This window comes from Spermophilus citellus (genome assembly GCF_964194105.1).
Source record: "Spermophilus citellus genome assembly, chromosome: 2".
NCBI classification, from domain to species: domain Eukaryota; kingdom Metazoa; phylum Chordata; class Mammalia; order Rodentia; family Sciuridae; genus Spermophilus; species Spermophilus citellus.
In genome coordinates this window covers 162,366,737-162,393,321 of record NC_138183.1, presented here as the reverse complement: position 1 = coordinate 162,393,321, position 26,585 = coordinate 162,366,737, and the positions used below count along the sequence as shown (strand labels likewise).

Below are 26,585 nucleotides of genomic sequence, written 5' to 3'. Positions count from 1 at the left end.
ATGAAAAATAAAAAGGATTGGGGGTGTAGTTCAGTGGTAAATTACCCCTGGGTTAAAAGTCTACAGTACCCTTAATAAATAAATAAGTAATAGTAAATTAAGGGAAAGATGAAACATTTATCCTGCCTTTTTCTGTACATTTCAAAGAGTTGATGAAAGCGAGTTTAATCTTTGTAGAAATATTCTTATGAAATGATAGAAATAAAATATCACTTTATGTCTTAATTTTTTAAAAATGGGTTTGGATAATAAATGTCAATAGCTACTAACATAACAAAAAGAGAAAGCAAACCCTAAGTGCTTCCTAATGGCAGTATACAATACCTGTGAAATATTCTCACTAATAATATAATCACAAGTGCTTTTACCTGGCATGCATGAGCCAAGCCCATGAAAATAGTCTGGGGAACGTATACTTCATTAGGAGAAAAATACATCCTGATTTTCAGTAACATGATCTGAAAATTTAACAATTCCTTCAATTATGAATGTAGATGACTACTGTAGTACTACAGTATCTATGACTTTGCTGCCAAAGAATTCAGGAATTAGCCAGGCACACACGTCTGTAATTCCAGTGACTCAGAGGCTGAGGCAGGAGGACCACAAGTTTGAGGTCAATCTGGGCAATTTAACAAGACCGTGTCTCAAAATAAAAATGAAATGGGCTGGGAATATAGATCAGTTGATATATTCTGAATTCAATACATTCAATCTGGGTTGAATCAGTACTGGGTTTAATCCCAGTAGTGAGGGGGCAAATATTTATTCTAAGAAAAAAGTACTGTTTCAAAAATATAAATCACAGAAAAAAACAGCTTTTTTAACAAATAGTACCGGGAAAACTGGTTATTCATATGTAGAAGAATGAAACTAGACCCTTATCTCTCACCCTGCACAAAAATCAACTCAAAATGGATCAAAGACCTAGGAATTAGACCAGAAACTATACAATTCTTAGAAGAAAACATTGGGTCAACACTCCATCATATAGACACAGGCGAAGACTTACTTAATAGGACCTCTGAGGCTCAGGAAATAATGCCAAGAGTTAATAAATGGGATGGCATCAAATTAAAAAGCTTCTGCACAGCAAAGGAAACAATTAGGAATGTGAAGAAAGACTCTACAGAATGGGAGAAAATCTTTGCTAGTACTCCTCTGACAGAGGATTAAATCTAAAATATATAAAGAACTCAAAAAACTTTACACCAAAAAAAAAATAAATAAATAAATAAATTACCCAATTAATAAATGGGCAAGTGAATTAAAGAGATTCTTAAAAATAAGAAATAAAAAGGACCAAAAAGCATATGAAAAAAAGTTCAACACCATTAGCAATTAGAAAAATGCAAATCGAAATTACACAGACTTTATTTCATACCAGTCAGAATGGCAGTCATCAAGAATACAGAGAGGAATAAATGAGGGAGAGGATATGAAGAAAAAATAGACACTCTACACTATTAGTACAATCACTATGGAAATCAGTCTGAAAGCTCCTCAAAAGAATCACCATATGACCCAGCTATACCAACTCCTCAGTATTTATCCCAAAGAATTAAAGTCAGCATACTACAGTGACATGTGTATACTCATGTTTATAGCAGCACAATTCAAAATAGCCTAACTATGGAACCAACATAGGTGTCCATCAACAGAGGAATGGATAAAGACAGTGTGCTATAGATACACAATGAGTTTTATTCAGCCATAAAGAAAAATGAAATTATGTTATTTCCAGGAAAATGAATGGAACTAGAGACCACTATGTTAAGTGAAATAAGCCAAACTCAAAAGGTCAAGGGTTGCATGTTTTCTCTCATATGCAGAAGTTAGAGAGGAAAAGGGAAAAGAAAGTTCGCAGATCTCACATAAATCAAAGATCAGTAGAACAAAGGGACCAGGGGTTGGAGGGAAGAGACAGAGCAGGGAAGGTCTGGGGAGTGAAACTGGCCAAATTATATTGTTATATTGTGTGCATATATGAAAATGCAGCAAAAAATCGCATCATTATGTACAACTATAATGAACCAATTTAAAAATGTGAAAAAGAAAGAAGTACCGTCAATCCACCAGAATGGCACAATCAACAAAAACCATAATATAGAAAACTCTGTATAACAAAAAAAAAAAAAAAATGTTTCTTCAAAAATACACCAAGAGCAAAAAAAGTGAAGGAGGAAGCCTCCAGAGAGAAAAATATATAGGTAATACAATCCACTGCAATTTGTGGAGCTTACTTGCACCTTGACTTAACAAACCATTAAAAAAAATATATGAGCCAGAGGCATGATGGAACAGGCCTGTAATCCCAATTACATGGGAGGCTGAAACAGGATTATAAATTCAAGGCCAGCCTCAGCTATTCAGCAAGACCAAGAGTATGCCTCAAAAAAAGTGCAGGGCAGTGTGGGGTGGGTGATGGATGCAATCCCCAGTACCACAAAACGAAAGACAGCTGAAATTTGAATATGAACTGGCTATTTGCTATTAAGGAATTATCGTTAATTTTTAAATGAGATAGCAGGATTATGATTATATCTTTAAGTCTTTGTCTTTAAGAAATGAATATGGAAATACTTATGCATAATATTATCTGATACCTAGATTTACTTTAAGACCATCAAGGAAGGAGGAAGTGCAGAGGTATAAAAGGCACGAGATGAGTTACTGACATTTATTGAAACTAGGTGATGAGTACATCAGAGGGAACAGCCTCTACTTTTATTTCAACATTCCCACAATAAAAAAAAAAAAAATTTAAAGGAAACATTTCAATGGTAAGGTTTTTCAGACACACCAAAGCATCGCATATATTTGCTGTCAGCTATAATTATACCAACAAGTGTGGTAATACTCATTTTCTTTTGCTAATGAGAAGTTCTAGTTTCTGATTAGTTAAGAGACAGAGGGAAACATTAATTCATTAGTACTTAACAAATGCAATTATGGGAGCGAAATGTTAAATTTTTTTAAAAAACAGGATTTCTGGCAAAAAAAAATGAACAAATTGGGTTTATGATGAAGGAAAAACATGAAAACTGCTGATCCACTATAAAGTATCTCACATAATTCTCCTTACTATGTGTGTTTGGCTCCCCAAGTAAAGAAGTAGGCTCCTGGAAGGCAGACACTATGTTACGTTCATCTCTGTTCATCCTGTATGTGAATTAGTATGGGCTGAATTGCTGCAAAGGTTAAGAAAAGACCAGCAGAGAAAGCTGGCCTTTCTGAAGGCCCATTAGTCCATCTATAGCAAATGGATTATAAATAGAAATTATAATGGATTATAAAAAGAAACCATTCCACAGTGTAATTTAGAAATGTGCCAACCCATACATGACTATTAGAAAGCATTCAACTTAAAAATGCAGGGGGTTGTGGTAGAGCTCAGTGGTGGGGAGCTTACCTAGCATGGGCCAGGCCCTGGAATCAATCCCCAGCATCATAAAAATAAATTAAAAATAAAATGTAAAATAAGTCATAGTGTATAGTGAAATGGGACAGAGTGATAGTGATCTGATATGCTGGGTAATATGAATTTAAAAAGAAAAGTGGGGGGGGACTTCTCTTTGAGTCATGGAGTCCTTTTCCGCTACCAATACTTCTCATCTTCTTGGAAGACAGATATCAAGAGTAGAAGAAAAGGTTTCGGAGTGAGGAGGTCATATCATTTATTTTGTCCTTGTTCTAGATTTACCAAGAAACTTCAGATCTCATATTTCACGTGTGTGTGCGTGTGTGTGTGTGTGTGTGTGCATGTGTATGTGTCAGATCTTACATTTCTTATGTTGGTTTTTCATTTGGAAGGATCCTATTATGACCAGCTTCAAATTTAACAGGATCGATTCTCATTAATTAGTACATTAGTAATTGTTTTCAAGTATAAATGTAAGTCTGAATAGCCCAAGAACTTTCTCCAGAGCCTGGTCACCCTCAAGTGAACTAACTGATGTTCCAAACAAGGAACAGGAATTCCAACAAGGAACAGGAATCCTGAGATCGAGATGTCAGCCTTATCTACAACTCAAGAAGCATATTCACATAGTCCAGCATCTAATGAAGTAACAAGGCAAGCTTTTCTAAAAAATGACCCCACACATTTTGTTAGGCCAAATACATTTTCTTATATTTGTGATTACAGAATAATGTAGTAAGATATCCCTGATTTCAGTAATTTTTTTCCTCTACTAATCTTCACAATATATCATACTGTATTTCTTAGACTAGAAGAGGGGAATACAGTGAACCAGTCTTACAGCATTTTTCTCAACATAACAAAAGTGCAGAGAAGAGCAAGCCTAGTGTGGGTCTAGATCCTGCAAGAAACCCACTGAATTACATCCAGTCACTTTAGTTGTAATTCAGGATGTTCTCAATGAAAACAATCTTCAAACTTTGGCTTTCCCAACACTGTTAGTTCCTGGAACTGTTTCATTCTGTTCTGAATGTGCAGGCTTAGAGCTGGGAGTGGTGGCTCCTGCCTGAAATCTCAGTGGCTCGGGAGGCTGAGGTAGGAGGATTGGGAGTTCAAAGCCAGCCTCAGCAAAAGCGAGGTGCTAAGCAACTCAGTGAAACTCTGTCTCTAAATAAAATACAAATAGGGCTGGGGATGTGCCTCAGTGGTCAAATGCCCCTGAGTTCATACCTCAGTAACACCCCACTTCCAAAAAAAAGAGAAGGCTTAGAGTTGAAGGATACTAGTAGAAGGGGTAGGAGATCAATGACTTGGATGCACTGATGAATGGATCAAATTACCTGACTGCATCTTAAAGAACCACAGAATCTGGTAAGTCTTCTTTATCCATTTTATGTGAACCAAGTTTTTTAACAAGGAGAAATCTATTTTTTAAATCTTTGTTAAAAAAAAAAAAACTAGCAAAGTAAAGGGACCAGGAGAAAACAGTATTATAACATTCGAAGACTTCTCCTCACTCCTCACTTTGAATCCTTGGGCTAACTTGTTTTCACAGCTCACCTTCCTCTTGTTTCCCCTCCACCTCCTCCTACCCTGTGATCCTCTGTTGACAATCAAGGTTTCCAAACTGCTGACTGAAAGCTCCCTGGATTTGCCAGTGGGGCATCCATCACCATCAGGTATTATTTATTTATCACATTCATGCTAATGGACCCCATCAGAATACATTGTTTTTTATAGTGCTTCATAGTTTACAGAAACTTTTCTATACCCTACCTTATTTGATTTTTGATCCATCCACCAATGCTGCAGGATGATACACAAGGAAACTAAAGCTAAGAGCGGCTGAATGGGTCACCTGACGCTGTTCGAAAGTGTCAGGTACAAAATTCAAATCCACTGGCACTAAGTAGAGTGCTTTTGCTAACCACATTCCTCCTACACGAAACTATTAAAATAACTCCAAACTAAAGGATCTATCTTTTTTTTTTGTTTCCTCCAACCAAAGAACTGATAAAAATGAATGAAGGTGCAAAAATAACAGGCTGGATCATACTAATTTCTTCTCTTTTTATAAATGCCTGACCTTTTACCTAATCATTAAACATTACTTTGGTATAATATTTTTCATACAATCTATAATAATGTATTTCATAATAACTACAGACTCAGTTATTATAAGATTATAATTATCTGAATTTTGCATGCAAATATATATATACTAACACACTTTAATCAGTTTAATAGATATTGCCCACACTACTGACATGTTCAACTTTCTGCAATCCCTGGCAACTTTAAATCATCACGATATCATCCCACTGAAAATAAGACAGAAGCTATCAATATCAAATCCTCTAGAAAATTACTGTTAAACAGAAAATCAAATAGATGCTAGTTGAAGGGTCTAAACCATTCAATGTCTTGAACCTTAAAAACACACACTTGCGGGCTGGGGATGTGGCTCAAGCGGTAGCGCGCTCAGCACCACATACCAACAAAGGTGTTGTGTCCACCGAGAACTAAAAAATAAATATTAAAAAAAATTCTCTCTCTCTCTCTCCCTCTATCACTCTCTCTTTTAAAAAACACACACACACACACTTGCAAACAAAGATGGAGAGAAAGGTGGTAACTGCACCTGTGGAATAGACAGGGCACACCTGGTAAATGCAGTCTTATCTGAGAGCTGGACTATTTCGGGAACACTCAAATCCAGGTTGTTCCTGGGACTTTTTCAGAAGAGGCCTTTGCAATAGCACTCACTGCAAGTCTTCTACCGAGAGACTGGAATATGGGAGAATTTTCCTTGTCTGTTTAGTGGAAACAGTCCAAACCTAGAATGCAACTTCAAATACCCACAGTGACTTTTATTGTCATCCCTTTAATGATGTCCAGTTCAATTCAGCAATACATTCTTAATACCTAGAGGGATGCTAACACTATGCCAGGCTCTGAGAATAGAGACAAATAAAGCACCTGTCTTCATGGAATTCACAATACAACAGAAAAGAAGAACAGTAAAGACATCATTACAAATATGGAGAGTGTGCCCAAAGAGATGAGCGGGTAGGATAGGATCCAACCTAATCTGGGATTTCATGGAGATTTTCATGAAGTATTTCATGAAGTAATATGTCATCTGAGACTTACAGAGTAAATCAGGCATGGTGGTGCATTCCTACAATCCCAGTTATTCAAGAGGCTGAGGCAGGAAGTCACAAGTCCAGGCCAGGAAATTTAATGAGACCCTCTCAAAATAATTTTTTTTTTAAAAAAGGATGGGGATGCAGCTGGGAGGTAGAGCACTTGCTTAGCAAGTGTGAGATTCTGGGTTCCATCCACAGTGGGGAAAAAAGAAGAAGAAGGAGAAGGAGAAGAAGAAAACCTAAAAGGAAGAAGTAGTGGAGGACAAGTTTTTCAGGTCAAGAGAAGAGATATGGGAAGTGTCATTCCAGCAGCCGGAGCAGCAGTCCTCAGCATGACCGGAGCAAGGAGATGCAGCTCTTCCAAAGGAATTAGGAGTTTCCTAATTTTTTCCAAACCTATAGTACAACTTGAACAGAGTCAGTAGCAATTATTCTTGGTTGATTATTTCAAACGTGAAAAGTTGGGGTTTAAAAATTCTGAGAAAATGTTTCCTTGACATTTTATGAATTATTGCTTCATTTTTACCAATATCCAGGTAGTCTTCTTTCTTTGTGCTTTAAAGCTATTTTTTTTTATTGGAGCCATCTTAAGTTTTATCACTAATTCTGGGAGGGAGAATATTGGCCTTCCAAAAACAGCCGAGTCCTCTCCCCAAACCTGTAAATAGGATAACTTACAGGACAAAGGGTCCTTTGCAAATGTGATTAAGGTAAAGAAGCTTGAGATGGGGAGGTCATCCTGGATTATCCAAGTAAACTCAATCTAACCACATGAGCCTTATAAGGAAGAACTTTTTCCAAGTGTAGTCAGAGAGTCAGAGAGCTGCTGGCTTTGAAGATCTAAAGGAGCCATGAGCCAAGGAATGCAGGCAGCATCTAGCAGCTAGAAAAACTCAAACAATTTGATTCTCCTCTAACTTTTCTAAAAAAGAATGCAACTCCACCAACATTTTGATTTTGTCCTAGTGAGACCTGTGTTGGTCTTCTGACCTATAGAACTATAAAATAATAAATGTGTGGGTTCTTTTTTTTTTTTTTTGGATGTGTGTATGTGGTACCAAGGATTGAACCCAGGGGCACTCTAACACTGAGTCACATCCCCAGCTCCTTTTTAATTTTTATTTAAAAAATTTTATCAGAATACAGGGTCTCACTAAGTTGCTGAGGCTGACCTCCAACTTGAGATCCTCCTGCCTCAGCCTCCTGAGTAGTTAGGATTATAGATGTGCACCACCACACCCAGCAAATTTGTGTTGTTTTAAGTCACTAAATTTGTAGGCATTTGTTATGAAAGCAATAGAAAACTAGCACACTAAGTCAATAATGTATGAGATACTTGAATCATAATGTTAGACCCATTCAGATTCATCTCAGTGAATTTCCTCACTAGTAAGATAATCCCATCAAATAAAAAGTCCATTAAATAACTGCATGCAAAGCTGATCAGGAGTCAACCTGGATTAAAGCACTTTCATCGTTTGCCAGGGAAAAGATAAAACCATGCCATCAAGTGGCACTAAACCACTTTTATGCAGACCAAAAAAATAAAAGTATAAATCCAGTGATTTCTTCATATACAGTATGGCCTGCATGATTCTTAGATAGTCAAGAATAAGAGAAATCTGTTAATGCTCTCCCACCTCCTATACAGGAAGAAGGGAAAGTACCAGCCACTGTGCTGAACCTCTTACACATATGAACTTACTGTGTTTTCACATAATACTACAAACTAGGTAGCATTTTGCCAAAGTTCATGTTTCTTAACCAAGTTCATATGGCATATAAGTAGCAACACTAGGTTCAAAATCTAAATATGATTCTACAGCCTGTGTTCTTTCCCTTCTGCCACGCTGAGAAAATGAAATAAATAAAAGTAATAAAAGTGCATAGCAGGGGCTGGAATTGTGGCTCAGCAGTAGAGCACTCACCTAGCATGTACAAGGCCCTGGTTCAATCCTCAGCACCACATAAAAATAAATAAGTAAAATAAAGATATTGTGTCCAACTACAACTAAAAAATAAGTATTAAAGAAAAAGGTGCATAGCACCAGAATGATAACCTCTAAATTCTTATGGCATTTTGGTTATAACCCTTTTTTCCTATTTCTACATTCTTCCTGTGAAGTTTTACATATTGCATTTGATTTACCAGATTATAAATAAAGAAACCGTGTCAGGAATATTTTTTACCCCTTCTCTCCATATACACATAGCCACACAAAATATCTAGTAACAGTAGAATGAGGATAGTGATGATGATGATAATAATAATAGTAATAATAATGACATCTCATAGTCATTGTGCACTATATTCCAAGTACTATGCTAACAATTTCACAGTCCTAATTCATTTATTGTTGCTATCTATAGATAAAGAAACCAAGACACAGAGATGTTAAACAACTCACCCAATATCACACAACAGGCAAATGATAAAATCTGGAAAACAACCCAAGTGTGACATTAGAGCTCATAACCACTGCTATGTTGGGAGAACACTACTTACATCCATTAGGGATTTTTTTTTTTTTAAAGAGAGAGTGAGAGAGAGAGAGAGAATTTTTTTTAATTTTTTTTTTTTTTTTTTTTTTAGTTTTTTTTCGGCGGACACAATATCTTTGTTGGTATGTGGTGCTGAGGATCGAACCCGGGCCGCACGCATGCCAGGCGAGCGTGCTACTGCTTGAGCCACATCCCCAGCCCTCCATTAGGGATTCAAAAACACTTTCATTTTATCCCAACAAAACTGAGGTGGCTTAATAAAAGTAATTATGTGCCAGGATCATACTAAGTGCTTATATATGATGTTTCATTTCAATCTCACAAAAACTTGCTGGCTGTAGTGGAGCATGCCTGTAATCCCAGCTGAGGAGGCAGAGGCAGGAGGATCACAAGTTCAAGGTGAGCCTCTAAGCTCTGTCTCAAAATAAAAAATAAATAAATAAAAAGTTCTGGGGAATGTGGCTCAGTGGTAGAATACCCCTGGGTTCAATTCTGAGTATCAAAGGAGAAAAAAACTCTCATGAGATAGGGATGATTAGCACAGTTACACTGTTGAGAAAGTGAGGTTCGGCTGTTCAGAGAATTAACTTATCCAAGGTCAGAGAATTAGTAAGTCTACATTTTTGCCAGTCCACACAATGTCTCTCTCATAATATTAATAATAGTAAATATATAATATTGAGGATTATTATACTACATAGGGAGATGAACTGATATAAACTACTCCAGCATCTCTAACAATGGGCACTGATTAGCACAACCCATTTGATGATATGTTCTACAGTTATTTAATAATGGGTGTTCTGATGAAAATAAGAAAGAAAGCCAGGCAGGTGGAGCACACCTATAATCCCAGCCACTCAGAAGTTTGAAGCAGGAGGATCACAAGTCTGAGGCGAGCCTCAGCAATTTAGGAAGACCCTGTTTCAAAATAAAAAATAAAAAGGGCTGGGTTCAGTGACCTGGGTTCAATCCCCAGTACTGCAAAGTTAATGAAGGAAAGAAGCCATAAAATCTAATTTTTTAAATTATTTTATAGTTGTAGGTGGACAGCATGCTTGTTTATTTTTATGTGGCGCTAAGGATCGAACCCAGTGCCTCACAAGTGCTAGGCAAGCACTCTGCCTCTTAGCTACAGTTCCAGATCCCATAAAATCAATTTATGATAGTCTTCTCTTTGTCCTTCTATTTTTGTAGATCCTAGATTCAGGGAGGGGAGTCCTATGCTGTGAAGGATTTTGCCTCTGTTTCCAGAATATTCCCTCTCCCCAGACTCCTCTCTGTGAATTCCAAGAGAAGCACCCAGGTAGACACACAGGAGCTCCAGTGCAGCTGGAAAGGTGGGTGCAGGGATGGGGGGAGGGCAGGATTAGGAAGCGTGGGATTGTTACTGAATCATAAGTGCACTGCTGTTTCAAGTCTGGATTACAAGTGTTTATGTCCTTGGGACGGACACAACTCCCCCCTCTCTACCCACCCCAATCTGGCACAAGAACTGAGAACAGACTAACCCTGCTCTCAAAGGCAGCCAAGAAGCCATATCCCAGAAAATCCTTAATACTGCCTGACCATTGAAGCCGAATAAGAAGTTTTGAAGGACTATTTAACTGTCATAACATCTAAACTTACTTCTTCATGGATTATCCAAGCAAAAATTGTTTTCAAAACTTGACTTTTCCATTGTTTTTTATTTTGTTTTGTTTTGTGTGACTTAAACTACAAAATGTAATATTCAAATGAAGACATAACAACTGGCCTGCCTTTGGGAGAATGAAGCCAACAGTGAACGAGAAGAACAAATAGAGACAGAGAGAAAGAACCCCGGTGTGGTTTGGGCTCCAGGATCCATCTCCTTCCCTGGTCTCCCTGTGGTTTGGCAGAGTGGTCTTTCCTGATCCTATAAAGCGATAAATGCTCTTTTTTCCTAGGCCAGTGGTGAGCTGGATTTCTCGAAGAACCGACCTAATCCACTCATCAAACACCACCCAAGCTCCTGAAAAAAAACTAGAGTCTAAAACTGACCTACAAAGCTCCTGGGGACCTGGCCCAGTGAGAGGAACGGAGGCGGAGGGGAGATTTCCTGTGAGTCATCCTATCCTACCAGCCTTTCAACACCCCACAGGCCTCAGACCCGAAACACTGTCACACTCCTCCTCCTACATCAGCTTCCACTGCTTTCATCCAGCCAACGCTCGATACTCTCAAACTTCACCAGTGAACTTCCACTCTCCAAGGGAAGCCAAAGAGCCTGGGTGGTAAACCTGCTGCAAGCCCTCTGGTGGTGTCTTTAAAACTCACAGAAAAGTGTACAGAGGGATCTGTTTAATATAAATATAATGTGCAAAAAGCGTGTCCTGTTCACAAGAGTGAAAAACCTGGAAACTTCTAAATGCCCAGAAACAGAATGGTTGGAGAATGATGTGCTCACAGAAAGAATATTATTCAGAGAAAAAGTGACTGTTCTGCAGCACCATGCAACAAGACGGAGTAATCTCAGTAATGTGACTTAGAGGAGAGATCTCAAGATTACACACAGCATGGTACCCTTTCTATAAAGTTTAAAATCACGACAGGAACCCTTTGTGGACATACATAGAAATACAAAACTATATGAAAATAAGAGCTAAAGAGGATTCCAGATGATGATGATCTGTGGTTGAAGAGTAAGGGATTGGAAGAGGGATTATCTGCATGTAAATTTAGTTTTACAAAACTTGAAAATCCTCGTTTTAGGGCTGGTGGTAGGAACATGGGAACTTGTTACATTAAAAAAATCAGTTGAGCCACGCATGGGTCGACAATAGGAGTGTGTCATGAGCCAGGAATTATGATTAATCCACTTCAGGGCACTGGAGGCTAAAAAATTAGTCAAATGATGTTCCAGGAAGATACTTTTATTTATCCTGTGATGTACATCTTTCTGGTCCCACTGGAGACACAAATAGCCCAGAGCAAGCCTGGGATAAGATTGCCCAAGAACTGTTTTGTTTTTTGGGTTTTTTGTTGTTGTTGTTGTTGTTGTTGCTGTGCATCTCTCAAGAAACAGGGAGAACAGTGTTGAGTACCAGACTGCATTCCTCACTACTGTATGACTTATCCTGTTAGGGAAAATTACCTAACCTCTCTGCCTCAGCTTCCACATATGTCAAATGGGGCTGGCAATTATAGTATTAAAATGCTGACTGCAGAAAGTTAGCGGAAGGATTACATGAGTTAATTCTCCCACCCCCAAAGTCCTGAAATGGTGTGGGTGCTCTAGGTGCACAGAGTCCAATTTAATCAAGTTTGACTTTTATTATTATTTTTATCTCTCACTTGATTCCACTGTGAAAAACTTAGAAAATGCTATTCTCCCCAAGTATATCCTAAGCTCTTCTAGAGCAGAAATGTTTTAATAATTCTCTGGGAAGACGTACTACACCCAGCATGAAAACAGCCTTAAATTCACAGTAAGGACTTGGACTTAAGAAATTGAATCAATTTGTTTTATAAATACACCCATATTTTAGAAAGAAGTTTTGGGGTTTTTTAAATTTTTTTTATTTTTTAGTTGTCAATGGACCTTTATTTTATGTATTTATATGTGGTGCTGAGACTGGAACCCAGTACCTCACACATGCTAAGTAACTGCTCTACAACTGAGCTACAACCCGAGCCTTAGAAAGAAGTTTTGGAATGGATTTTTCATGTAAGTCTCATAAAATCTGTCTCTGTTATCAATAACTAACACAGGTTTTTGCGACATACCACTTTTCCTGGTGACTTTCAATTAATATAGACTCCTGTAACCATCCAAAATAAACATCCCAAACTCTGCAGATTAAAAACATCTATAACTTATTAAAATGAAAACCATTCAAGTCTTTATTCAGAGCCTATTCACCCTTTCACAGTAAGTGAACTGAGTTATCTTGTTCTTATAGTGTTAATGGGTTAGAAATCATAATTTGGAAAGAATACAGGCTTCTGCAAATATGCTTAGTAACACACACACATCATGTTGACAAGCTGGGAGAAAAAGTTGGAAAAAATAAGTAATTCACTTAAATTCACCTGAGCATATTATTGCCGCTCAACAGAATCAAGTTCATGATGATCCTGAATCAAGAAGAGATAGCATCACGTTCAATTTATGAAAAAGACTACTGCTATATATTTTAAACATGCCATGAAGAATTTTAAATAATGTTTTATTTTTTTCTTTCTTGGCAAAATCTCTAGGATTTGTTGCAAATGGACCCACTAAGTAATTAAATGGTTTGGCCTACCCTGGAGAGTTGTTCAGTACAGACCAATTAAGTGTTGGAGAGCTGCTGCCAAAAATAAATAAATAAATAAATTATGAACAAATGATTTAGCAGAAGTGAGAAATCCATTACATAAATGCTGCCATTCAATTGGGTTAAAAAGTAAATTTTAATGCTTAGAAGAGTAAATTTGAAGTTATTTGGGAAATTCACCTGTGTGAAATGATAATTTCCTCCTGATGATCCTCAGTAAATAATAACATAAGGAAGTTGTAGAGTCCTTTAATAAAGTTACCGAAACTTACAGACACAAGCCCATTTTCCATGTATGTGCTTACCTTGGAAACAGCTTTGAAATTTCCTCCCCAGAAATAGCCTAATCTTACTTCAGTCCTAACTTATACATCTTACTTACCAAATCTAGTTGCAAATAGGTTTTTACTGTTCCTTGAAATCAATTCTACCTCCAAAATGGAAAGAACTGCTATCATTTGAGGTCTGTGCCAAGAACGAAGCATTGCAGGAAGTTCCAAGATGAATGGCAGCCTCTACCTGAAGGTACACTGGCAGGCTGGTGAGAACTACATTTCACCCTGCAATACGGTAAGGGCAATGATGAGTTAAGAATAGTTAAGAATCCTGACAGGAGGGGCACCCAAAGAAGATGTCTGTGAAGAGAAATTGAAAGAATTCAGCAAAGACAACTTCCCAACTTGATGCTGTCTACAAAGATTCTTTAGGATGCCAGGAGAAGAGGTCAAACATCAAAAGCAACCCAGGAGGGGACCACAGGGCAAAACTGCAGCCACCACGGCATGCACATGAGCAATCACAGGAGCAAACACAAGTGAGAAACGCAGGTTCTGGGATATGAGCCTGGAGGGGCTGATGATGGGGCCCTTATGGTTCATACCAAGAAGCTTAAGCTCTCACAAGAGGACAAATGTGATGAGACACCACCGATGTGAGGCTTCTAGAGAAATCAAATTCCCAGACATGAAATGTAGAACAGGAGTTACCAGGGGCTGCGCAGGGAGGTGACACAGAGTTGTTTGACAGCTATGGAGTTTGGGAGGATGACTAAGTTCTGGAAATACACATTGGTGATGGTTGCACAACACTGTGAAGGTACTTAATGCCCCTGAATTGCACACATAAATGCAGCTAAAATAGTGAAGTTTACGTTACATATATTTTATCACAATTAAAAAAAAAAACATGAACTGACACAGTGCAGCACACCTGTAATCCCAGCAACTCGGGATGCTGAGACAGGTGGATTACAAATTCAAGGCAAGCCTCAGCAATTTAGTGAGACTCTGCCTTAAATTAAAAAAAAAAAAAATGCTGGCAATGCAACTTAGTGGTAAGGCACCTCTGGGTTCAATTCCGAGTTCAAGAAAAAAACGAAAAAATAATAGGTAAAGGAAAAAGAAGAGACAGCAGGAGGGGAGGGGCCAGCAGCTACAGCACCAACTTGAGCTCTTTCCAGTAACCAGTGGCTTTCAGACCCCTATTAGCTATAGAAATCATTCTTCAGACAACACAGCTGTGGACTGAATGTTTGTGTCTTCCCAGAATCCATGTTGAAACCTAATCCCCAGTGTGATGGTAGCTGTGGGAGAGGGTCAGGGAGGTAATTAGGCAGTAAGGGTGGAGTCTTTATGATCAAGATTAGTGCCCTCATAAAAAAGACACCAGATTGTTCTCTGGCCCCTTGGGGTATATGAGGACACAGTGAGAAAATAGCATTTTATGAAGCAGGAAGTGGGCCTCCACCAGACATCAGTTTGCCAGAGCCTTGATCTTGGACATCCCAGACTTCGGAACTATGAGAAATAAATTTCTGTTGTGTATAAGCTACCCAGTCTATAGTATTGCTGTTATCACAGCCCAATTGGACAGATTAAAAGCCCAACTATAAAACTGACAATAGCAGCAGATCTGGTGGAAGCCCCAGAGGCCCTCCCAGAAGCACACAAACTCCTAATTTTCCATTGGTCCCCCACGGTGAACCCTAAGGAACCTCCAGGGAACCCCAAGAGCCTCACCTTCAGTTTGCAAATCACTGGTGTAGGTGATGTGAGGAATATCTAAGAAGCTTCCACTTGAATATGATACAGTGAGACGCTGCAAATAGTAGAGGCAGTCTGCATTTGGAATCAAATGACACTCCCTCAGCTCTGCCTTGCAGCAGCAATTTGTCCTAGGCAAGTTACTTACCTACTCTGTCAAGTGGGATTAAAAAACCTATTTTACCATGAATACCCAGAGGAATGAGAAGTTGTGCTCCATTTGTATACAATATGTCAAATGCATTCTACTGACATGTATAACTAATTAGAACAAATAAAGTAAAAATTTTTAAAAAGCAAAAAAAAAAAAAAACAACATATTTTATAGGAGTGTCACAAGATTGATGAAATGTAAGTAGGAGAGCTGATACATGGTGAATTCTCACATAGTGACAACTATTGGTGCCCTTTCTTCTTAGCTGGTATCACTCTGGATCCTGGGAAGTCAGGGGACTGAGGAGGAGGAAGGTAGGTCATGTGAATGGAAGCTGCTATAAGAGTCCAAGTGAGAGATTAAGATAAAGGCTTGCACTGAAGTAGTGAAGGTAAGGATTAAAAAAGGAGAAGGAATCTGGGAATATTCTGGAAGTGTTGTCAAAACAGAGAACAAGCACTGGCAGCCATTGCTGCTTCCTTCAAATCAACATGTAAAAAGGAATGAAGGAAAGCAAGAAGAATCCAGAGGTTGTCTAGAACTGGTCTGGAGGAGGGAGAGGACTACAGCCTGAGGTGGAGCAACCAGAAGCCTAGAGGAAGGCCCGCTAGATTTGCGAGGGGAGAGATACTGCCTGCCCCTTTCACATCTCCCCAGAGGGTTGAGAAATTAACCAAACAGGTCAGGCTGTCCAGCCAGCGATCATTCCTCCACCCACCTGCTCTAAGCTCCTTGGGCTAATGGGCTACAACCTAGAGAAGTTGCCTCCTCATTCCAAGCAGCTAATAAAACAGCCTAAGGGAAGTGCACTGAACAACAGCAATCAACAGGGGTTCTGTGATCCACGATTTCTCCATCCTGGGGTACATCCCTTCCCCTCTACCTAAAGTTACCTGGTGGGACTCACCCAGGCCTGGCCATCAGCTCTCCGCCACTATACCCAGAACAACAATAAAACCTCTTTCTCTCTAATCAAAAAAATAAATAAATAAAAGAATCTGTGGGACAATATGTAAACCTCCTGATGGAATTCAATTAAATAATAAGCATCTTCAGGTACTTCTGGGCACTCACAGACTTTTGTTACAGCACTGGTCATTTGAGTTGATAGTGATAAATGACAAAAGTAAAAATTAAGGGCTGGGTGGTGGCTCAGTGGTGGAGCACTAGGTGGAATCTGTGAGGCACTAGGTTCAATTCTCAGCAATGCATATAAATAAATAAAATAAAGGTCTGTTGACAACTAAAAATATATATATACTTTTTAAAATATGGAACACTTCACGAATTTGCATGTCATCCTTGCGTAGGGGCCATGCTAATCTTCTCTGTATCGTTCTAATTTTAGTATATGTGCCGCCAAAGCACGCACCTAGAAAATATTTTTAAAAAGTAAAAATTAGGGGCTGGGATTGTGGCTCAGTGGTAGAGCACTCACCTAGCATGTGCAGGGCCCTGTGTTCCATCCTCAGCACCACATAAAAATAAATTAATGGAACAAAGGTATTGTGTCCAACTACAACTAAAATAAGTTAAAATTTAAAAAAAAAAAGAAAGTAAAAATTAAGAGCAGAGACTTTTTTGGGACTATGTGGCACTCATTATCATGAATCCTAACACATAGTAAGTGCTCAATAAACTTAATGAGCAACCTGAAATTCTTAATCAAAGAGAAAAGCTGTTTGTACCTTAGGGAGGCAGATAGCTAAGAGTTGGGGTCACCTAGAATACATGCTTCTCATGATGAAAACAGAATGAATTCTAGGCCCCCAACTTTGTTCTGTATTTGGTACCCAGTTGGTAAAAGGGCTATTCTTTCCACTTTTGGGTAAAAGGAGTAGAAAAGAGCTGTGCAATTACAAACCAATCCCTCTGCATCCTATCCATACGATGGTAACACATCATCTCCATTCACAAACTGCTCTGCATCCCCATAGTTCCCTCACCACAGATAGGTATTCTCTAAACTAAACTAGTTAGTCACTAGGTTGGACAAAATTGCCATCCAGAATTGAAGTGCCTAGATGTTTGGCATAGGTAAGACCAAAAACCTAAATGAACAATTCCAATTCATTCTTTCATTCATTTGTGTGCTAAAGGTTGTAGGAGATATAAAAATGAAAATAATATGATTCCTGCTGTTAAAGAACTCTATCCACTGGAAATGCAAAAAGTCTCCAGACAAAAGTAAAAAAGTAAAGAAAGTTTAAAAAAAAAGTAAAGAAAGAAAAAAAGGAAGTACATTTGGAGACAGAGGAAATCTCATATTTAAAAAGTAACTAGACGGGTGCAGTGGTACATGCCTGAATCCCACCTATTCAGGAGGCTGAGGCAGGAGGATCACAAGGCCAGCCTGGACAACTTAGCAAGGCCTGTCTCAAAGCCCTGGATTCAATCCCCAGGACCACAATAAATAAATAAATGGGCTACTAGAGCCTCTAAGTGTAAAACACACCAGGACTCTGAAAATGTGAGAATATTAGGAGAATTGCTAATGTAATTATTGCTATTTATTATATCTTGCTAAACTGAAATCTGCTATATCATCTGGCCCAGCCTCAAGGACACAGGCATCTCATGGAGCAATCACCTCCACATTCCCATCACCCAGGAATGGAGAGAACTAATGGTGACAACAACCTATGCAGGCACTGAAATGACCAGACTGTGTGCCCACTCCTGTGTAGCCATGTATAGTCTCCCAACTAATCTTCACACAGTCCTACAAGGTAAGTACTGTCCTGAGGTTGGGAAGTAATTTTGTTTTTTTTTTGGTTTGTTTAGTTTGTAGTTTTGATTTGTTTTGTTTTTGTTTTTGTTTGTTGTTTGTTGTTTGTTTTTACTACATTTTATTTTTGGTGTTGGGAACTGAATCCAAGGACTTGCATGTGCCAAGCATGCACTTTACTACTGAGCTACATTCCCAGCCTCTGTAGTTACTATGATTATCTCCATTTTACAAATTAAAAAAAAAAAAAAAAAAGAAAGAAAGAAAGAAAGAAAGAAAGAAAAAACTGGAGCACAGAGAAGTTAAGTGACTTGCTCATGTCTACCTGCCAGGATTTGAATACAGAATATGTGTCCTTGGCCATACCATTATACTACTTCAGAGCTGAGCACTTTTAGCTACATTATCAGGATATACACAAGTTTTAGGAGACAAGGTGATGGGGGGGGGGGCCACAGGGGATTGAACTCAGGGGTACTCAACCACTGAGCCACATCCCCAGCCCTATTTTGTTTTTTATTTAGAGTCAGGGTCTCACTAAATTGCTTAGCGCCTGGCTGTTGCTGAGGCTGGCTTTGACTTCACCATCCTCCTGCCTCAGCCTCCTGAGGCGCTGCTGGGATTACAGACATGGGCCACAGTGCCCAGCTGGAAACAAGGTGATTTTTGACCAAATGTCCCCTTTAAACATGTGCATCTATTTAAAACTATACTTATTTATATGACAATACATACACCTTTATTGATCTAGTTTTGAAAATAGTATGGCTTTTCAGAATATAGCTTTCAGGATCTCCAAAGGGAAAAGATAAAAATCAAATGCCCATTTTAGGAGGTGCCTGGCCAGGAGAGGTTAAGGTGCAGTTTAGATCAGAAATTACGGTCACTTCTCCTTACAGGTCATCTAATGGTCCTAGCCAAATTGTTTAGCCTTCTTTGTTTCCTCCATCTGCAATAGCACTATCTCCTACTGGGGAGGATGAGATGATACTATCCATACAAACTGCTATGCACAATACCTGGCGCAGAATGAATGCTCAATAAATGGCTTTCATTATTTAGGTCCTGGGTTATCTGTATTTCCAGAATGCAAGTCCTCCAGTAACCACAGAAATGGTTTCCCCAGAGTCGCTGCCAGCTCCTTAAGAACATTTCTCCCTACTTCCCTCAGAGCGGGAGTGACACCAGAAACAGCCTTCCCTGGACTCCAGCTCCGGAGGTGGCCATGTCACCTAGCTTCGGGCCCAAAAACGAGTCAGGTTCTGTTCTGCCATACTAAACTTAACCTGGATTTGTTACTTGGGTGAACTCAGTGCAGATCACGGCCCCCAGTCTGACAGGATCAGAGGCAGAAGGAATGCGGGCGCCGTGCCAGAAGTGGAACTCATCCACCTGCCAAGCCCGAGGATGGGTACCCCTTCTCCACAGCATCCGCCCGGGAGGCCACCGGGGACCCGACCTAACAATGCCAGTAGGGTGAATGTCACCCAGATCCTCTGAAATGCAGTGCCACGACCTAAAAGAGCGCCAAGGGAGGGGCCAGAAGTACCTAAGGAAGCCAGGTGAAAGCGCAACATCCTGGTGCTCGTGTTGAGCGCCCAGAACCAAAGTCCATGCCGCCGCCACCTCGGCCTCCCCGCTTGCCAGACACGTGCGAGCCGGTCGCCAGGCGGTCTGGCCCGCGCTCTGCTCCGGTTCCCGCCTCCCTGGCCCGCCGCCGCGCGCTCCCTCCACTCACCAGGTGAAGAGTTTGCCTTTTATCCTGCGCAGCAGGCTACCCAGCGCGCCCGCCTCTCCCAGCGCGCGGGGCAGCGGGGTGCCGGTACTCGCCGGCGAGTCTGTCTCCATGGGGACCCCTGACTTGTCCTGCGCCCGGAACCCCACGAAGTGCCGGGGCCCGGAAGACAGGAGGCGGCGCCTGTGCAGCCGGCGGGGACTGAGCTCGGGCCCTGCGCTGGCTCTACCTCCTTAGCTCGCTCGCCGGCTGGCTCCCTCGCTTCCCTCTCGCTCCTCGGTCGGGCTCCTTCCGCGACAAATCATTAACTGTCAAGCCCCAAGGGCCAGACAATACATTTGCAGATTGCAACCTGGCACCACAGGGCAGCAGCAGGAGAAAGGGCGATTTTTTTTTTTCACCTTGGCAGTCGAGCCTCAGTGTTTTGTGGCACCTAATATGCCTTTCAGGTTTTTATGGTTCCTTGTTTCAAATCAGCAAATGGGGTGATCCGAGGTTATTGTGACTGGCTCCACGGTGTCCTCACTAAAGACAGAGAGGCGGTAACTACCTGAACTTTGCTAACTAGCAGGACCGACTGACCTCTCCCTTTATCTCGCGGTCTCCTCCCTCTGATTTATAGAAGATAGCCAGCCCCTTTGAAAGAACTAAAGGGACATTCCAGGGTGTGTGTGTGTGTGTGTATGTGTGTGTGTTCCTTGCAAAGCAACGGTAAGATCCTTAAAAGATCCTGGAAATGTGTCTTTGTGGCGTGGAGCTCGGCACGTCTCTTTCCTTACGGGTATGTTAGGTTTTCCTTGCAGCATTCGGAGCTGTCTTGGGGGTGCCAGGAAGGGAAACGCTACCGACCCCTGGCGCTCAGCCAGGATGCCGCTGCCAGGGCCACACCTTCCGATGCTTCCCCAGGACCCCGGAGGATTAAGGATTAAAAGAGACTAAAGCCTAAGGTGGGAAAGTTCCAGGCTCTCCCAAACAGAAGGAAATCAGTAAGTCTGCTGGAGTCCTTGCTTCCGGAAAAAAGAAGACAAAAGAAAAGGTGTTGGTACTGTTTGTTCCCCACTCCCCACACCCACCCCACCACCTCCTTCCTTGGGAGAGGTGGAAGACAAGAAAAAAAAAAAAGATATATATATTTAAGAAGTGTAAATGAATGGGCAGTTTTCTGTAAAAAGATTCTTTAAAAAAATAAATAAATAGGTTTTGAAAGATGAAATGTAGCTTCAGGAATTCCAAATTTACCAACTACAGGAACCCTGAAGTTTACTTTGCTTGTTTATTTGTTTGCTTGTTTCTATTGCTTGATTTTTTTTTTTTTAAACTGGGGATTGAACCCAGAGGAGATTTACCACTGCGCTACATCCTCACTCCTTTTATGTTTTATTTTGAGACAGGCTTTCATTAAGTTGTTGAGGGTACCACTTGCTGAGGAGGGCCTTGAACTTTTGGTCCTCCTACCTCAGCCTCCGGATGCGCAAGGATTACTTGGGTGTGTCACAGGGACCAGCTGAAACCCCAAAGTTTAAAAGAAATGATTTATTTTAAAAACTGTTGAAGTGAACCTGGTGTAGTGGTGCACTGCTATAATCCCAGAAACTCTGGAACTTGAGGCAAGAGAATGATGGAATTCAAGACCAGCCTGGGCACCTTAGTGAGACTCAGTCTCAAAATAAAAATAGAAAGAGATGGAAATAGAGGTAAGTGGTAGTGTGCTTGCTAGCATGTTCCAGGCCCCTGGGTTCCCCCTGCCCCCCACTCTGTGTGTGTGTGTGTGTGTGTGTAAATTGCTGAAGTGAAATGGAGGAAAAACCCCTGAAAACTAAGTCATCCATAAAGGACTAACTAAATGGTATGAAACATCCACATCATGAAGCATTATGAGGACATCAGAACTGTGTTTAATAGGATCTCATTTTTCTAAAGCCCCAGCGCATTAAATCCTGCATATTGACAATGTTGAATTTTACCCAACCCCTGTGCTCCTGGAAAATAGTTATGGCTTAAAAATCTCCCACACTGTTGAGTTCCTGTAAACAACACAGTACAAAGAAACACCCCCATGTGATTTTTTTTTAATGAAGACTGAGTTTTTTAAATACATTTATTTATTTATTTATTTTAATGTGGTGCTGAGGATCAAACCCAGTGCCTCACACGTGCTAGGTAAGCATTCTACCACTGAGCTGCAACCCCAGCCCTGTCCTCCATATGATTTTTATAAGACCCATAAAGTCCCTTTGGGACAAGGTGAGCCTCAGATCTTCTAAATTCTTTCATATATATATATATATATATATATATATATATATATAAAATATCTTATATAATTTATATATAACTATATTATATTATATATATGTATATATACATACACACATACATACACACACACATAACATTGGAGTTCTTTTGACATAATTATACAAGCATGGAATATAATTTACTTCAATTCAATCCCCAGTACTTCCCTTTCCCCCACCTCCTCCCTCCCTCCCTCTCTTCCCTTTCCTCTACTATTTTTTATGTCACAAATGATTGGCTGAAATGTTTGTCTCCACTGACCAACCAAAACAAAATTCTTGGTAAAATTCCTTTCCTTTCCTGGCCTCTGTACTTTCACCTACCCTAAGGCTGAGCAAACACTTAAAACCCTCCTTAAGGCCCTTCCTTATAAGCTGACCTCAGGGCAAAACATTCTCTCATCTACTAACAATCAAGCCACACTTACATTTATTCCCCCCACTTACTCAGGGAATAGCTGCCCTCTTTCTTTTTTCAATATTTATTTTTTAGTTTTAGGTGGACATGATGTCTTTATATTTATGTGGTGCTGAGAATGGAACCCAGTGCCTCATGCATGCTAGGAAGCACTCTACCACTGAGCCCAACCCCACCCCTTAGCCCCCCTCTTTCTACTGCAGTAAACCCCACCCCTCCCCAGGCAATAATTCTTTCAAATAAAGTCTCTGCTTGCTAAGTCATATTTTTATTTGACAATATATATATATGGTTATTGAGCACAGAGAAAAATATAGGATGTTTGTCAAAATAAGTAACCACGTAACCTTAAAAGAACATGAGAAAACATGAGGGGCAAAGAGAGAACACTTAACATACATGAGGCCCTAGGTATAAGGTCCTTGCTTAGCATCTGGACAGCCATCTTAAGTGACAACCATCATTTTAAGGAAAGTTTCGCTTTCCCTCCCAAAAGCGTTTCTGAGAAAGGCTCACCATTCCCTCATACCAACCCCAGCCCTAACCGCCTGCATTAGGATGTGCCCAGCTCTCATTCCTGAGCCTTCCCCCATAAAAGTCCCGGAACCCAAGCCTGTTTTGCCTCTCTGCGCTATAGAGAAAGGGCCTTTCTTTGTCAGCTCTGACAAATAAACTCTTGTATGTATCTCTGTCTGGTCTCCGTCTTTCATTTCTTGCTTACCCATCTCTTGCTCCTCACTTTCCCTTCACTAAGTACAAGAAAAGAGAGAGAGTGAGAGGTGAGGGGGGAAAAAAAGAAATTTGAAAAAGAAAAGAAAAACTTTTAAGAGGGAAAAAGGAGAAAAGGTAAGTGGATATGAAAAATGAAAAAAAAAGTGAACCTGCTGTGTATGGTAGCACACACCCATAATCCTGTCTACTCAAGAAGCTGAAGCAGGAGGATCTCAAGTTTAAGGCCAGTCTGAGCAAGTTAGCAACACCCTATTTCAAAATAAAATTAAAAAGGGTTGTGGATTTAGCTCAGTGATAGAGTACCACTGTCTTCAATCCCCAGTGCACATCTACCCACATACTTATGCAAGAAGAAGGAGGAGGAGGAGCAGGAAGCATAGGAAGGAGCAAAAGAAAAGTCTCTGTAATCTAAGGAATTCAGGAGGCAGGAGGATCAAAAGTTTAAGGCCAGTCTCAGCAATTTAGTGAGAGCCTCAACAACTTAGCAGGAACCTGCCTCAAAATGAAATTCAAAGGTCTGGGTTTGTAGCTCAGTGGTATAATGCCCTGGGTTAGAACCCTAGTACCAAAAACACAAAAACAAAAATTGATGGTAATTTGCTAACAGTAGCCATAAGAAACAAACATAAATATAAACATACTAATTTATAAAGGTGATAATATATTATCAAGTAAAAGAAAGCAAGTTGCGGAGTATTAGTATAATGTGTATGCATTTTAATGAAAACCACCAATTAAATAGCAAAATATCTTTGCAAATACATACACACACATATAAATATATTTATACTCACTTGCGCTTACATGATCAAGAAAGGTAGGGTGTGGAAGAATACATATTAAGTAACTAATAAGGATTAAATCATGGGAGTGATCAGGAATTGAAGTTGGATATAAGGAGATGTGACAGTGGTCCACTTTATGCTTTGAATATAGGCCTTTTTCTGCCACTGCAATTTATTTTTTAAATGATTTGTAAAGAACATATTACTTTTTCTTCCTCTCTCCCCATGCCTCCCTAAATTCTTTCTCTCCCTAATCTCAGGGGAAACAGGATTACCTTTCTTCCCCATCCTATGCAGATTTATCTGTCCCATTATAGGAATGAAGTAATTCAGACTTTGGGGATGGCACCAAAAAAAATCTCAGAAATGACTGTCTTCCAAATTAACAAGTGAATTACAACTTCTGGACAGAACATGTGGAATATAGCCTTTGAATAACCTCTTTAAAAGTCCTCTACTCTCCTTAATGTGCAAAAATCACAGCCTCTGGAACAGGAGTCCCCTGTGTTTCTCCTTTGTTAGCAAAGCAATAAAACTTCTTTTTCCTTTTTCTCAAAACCATATCCTCACTTCAGTCAGAATGGAAGCTATTATGAAGACAAACAACAATAAGTGTTGGGGGGAAAAGGTACACTCATACATTGCTGGTGGGACTGCAAATTGGTGCAGTCAATTTGGAAAGCAGTATGGAGACTCCTTGGATATCTGGGAATGGAACCACCATTTGACCCAGCTATTCCTCTTCTCGGTCTATACCCAAAGGACTTAAAAACAGTGTACTACAGGGACACTGCCACATCAATGTTTATTACAATACAATTCACAATAGCTAAACTGTGGAGCCAACCTAGATGTCCTTCAGTGGATGAAAGGTTAGAAAAATGTGGCATATTTACACAGTGGAATTTAACTCAGCATTAAAAAATAACAAAATCATGGCATTTGCAGGTAAATGGATGATGTTGGAGAAGATAATGCTAAGTGAAGTTAGCCAATCCCCCCCAAAAAAGATGCTGAATGTTTTCTCTGATATAAGGAGGTTGACTCATAGTGGGATAGGGAGGGAGAGCATGGGAGGAATGGATTAATTCTAGATGTGGGGGGAGGGCGGGAGGGAGTGGGTAGGGGATTAGCAAGGATGGTGGAATGTGATGGATATCATTATACAAAGTACATGTATGAAGACTTGAATTGGGTGTCAACATACTTTATATATAAACAGAGATACGAAAAATTGTGGTATATATGTGTATTAAGAATTATAATGATGGGGCTGGGGATGTGACTGAAGCGGTAACACGCTCACCTGACATGCACAGGGTACTGGGTTGGATCCTCAGCACCACATAAAAATAAAAAAAGATGTTGTGTCCACCGAAAACTAAAAAATAAATATTAAAAAATTCTCTCTCTCTCTCTCTCTCTCTCTCTCTCTCTCTTAAAAAAAAGAATTATAATGCAAAAAAAGAACAACAAAGTACATGTATAAAGGCATAAACTGGTGTGAACATACTTTATATACAGAGATATGAAAAATTGTGCCCTATATGTGTAATAAAAATTGTGCAGTTTTCCACTGCTGTCATGTATTTAAAAAATTTTTAAAACTATCCTCATCCTTGTTATTGGATTGGCATCAGGGACAAGGGCTGAGCTTTCAGTAACAGAGAAATTGTCTTATATATCTTTTTCCCCCTAGTACTGGGGATTGAATTTAGGGGTGCTTTACCATTGAACTACATTCACAGCAGCCACTTTTTCTTTGTTTGTTTGTTTGTTTATTTTAATTTTGAGACCTGGTCTCACTAAATATCTAAGACTGGCCTTGAATTTACAATCCTCCTGCCTCAGCTCACCAGAGTCCCTGGGATTACCAGCATGTGCCACGGTATCCAGCTGCCTTATATATCTTCATTTTCTTTTGACATACCTTTCTTCTTCTTTTTTTTTAAAAAATAGCTTCAATTTTTAGAAATTAATATTTTAATTTTGTGATTTTAAAAAAGTATTCATTTAGCTGGGTGAGTGCAATGGTGCTTGCCTGTGGTCCAGCAACCTGGGAGGCTGAGGCAGGAGGTTCACAAATTCAAGGCCAGCCTCAGCAACTTAACAAGACCCTATGAAACTTATTGAATTCTGTCTCAAAATTAAAAACAAGAAAAATGGCTGGGGGTGTAATTCAGTGGTAAATTACCCATAGGTTCAATCCCCAGTACCAGAAAAATAAAATAAAATTCAATTAGGGAATGTTTCAATAGGCCACATTAATCTTAATTTAAAACATGTTAGGCTCAATGTATCACTTCCAGGAGAAGATGGAGCCAGAAAATATTCAACCACTG

The 26,585-nt window shown here is 39.7% G+C and overlaps 1 protein-coding gene across 1 annotated transcript in view; it reads right to left on the bottom strand.

Annotated features, from left to right (window-relative positions):
- SLC35F2 (solute carrier family 35 member F2) overlaps positions 1 to 20,166 on the bottom strand; it is a 57,425-nt gene extending 37,259 nt beyond the window's left edge. Inside the window, exon 1 of the mRNA XM_081281133.1 lies at positions 20,015 to 20,166. Coding sequence (XP_081137259.1) covers positions 20,015 to 20,124 — 110 coding nt within the window. The 5' untranslated portion in view covers positions 20,125 to 20,166. The remainder of the gene's footprint in view (positions 1 to 20,014) is intronic.
- Positions 20,167 to 26,585: the final 6,419 nt, after the last annotated feature.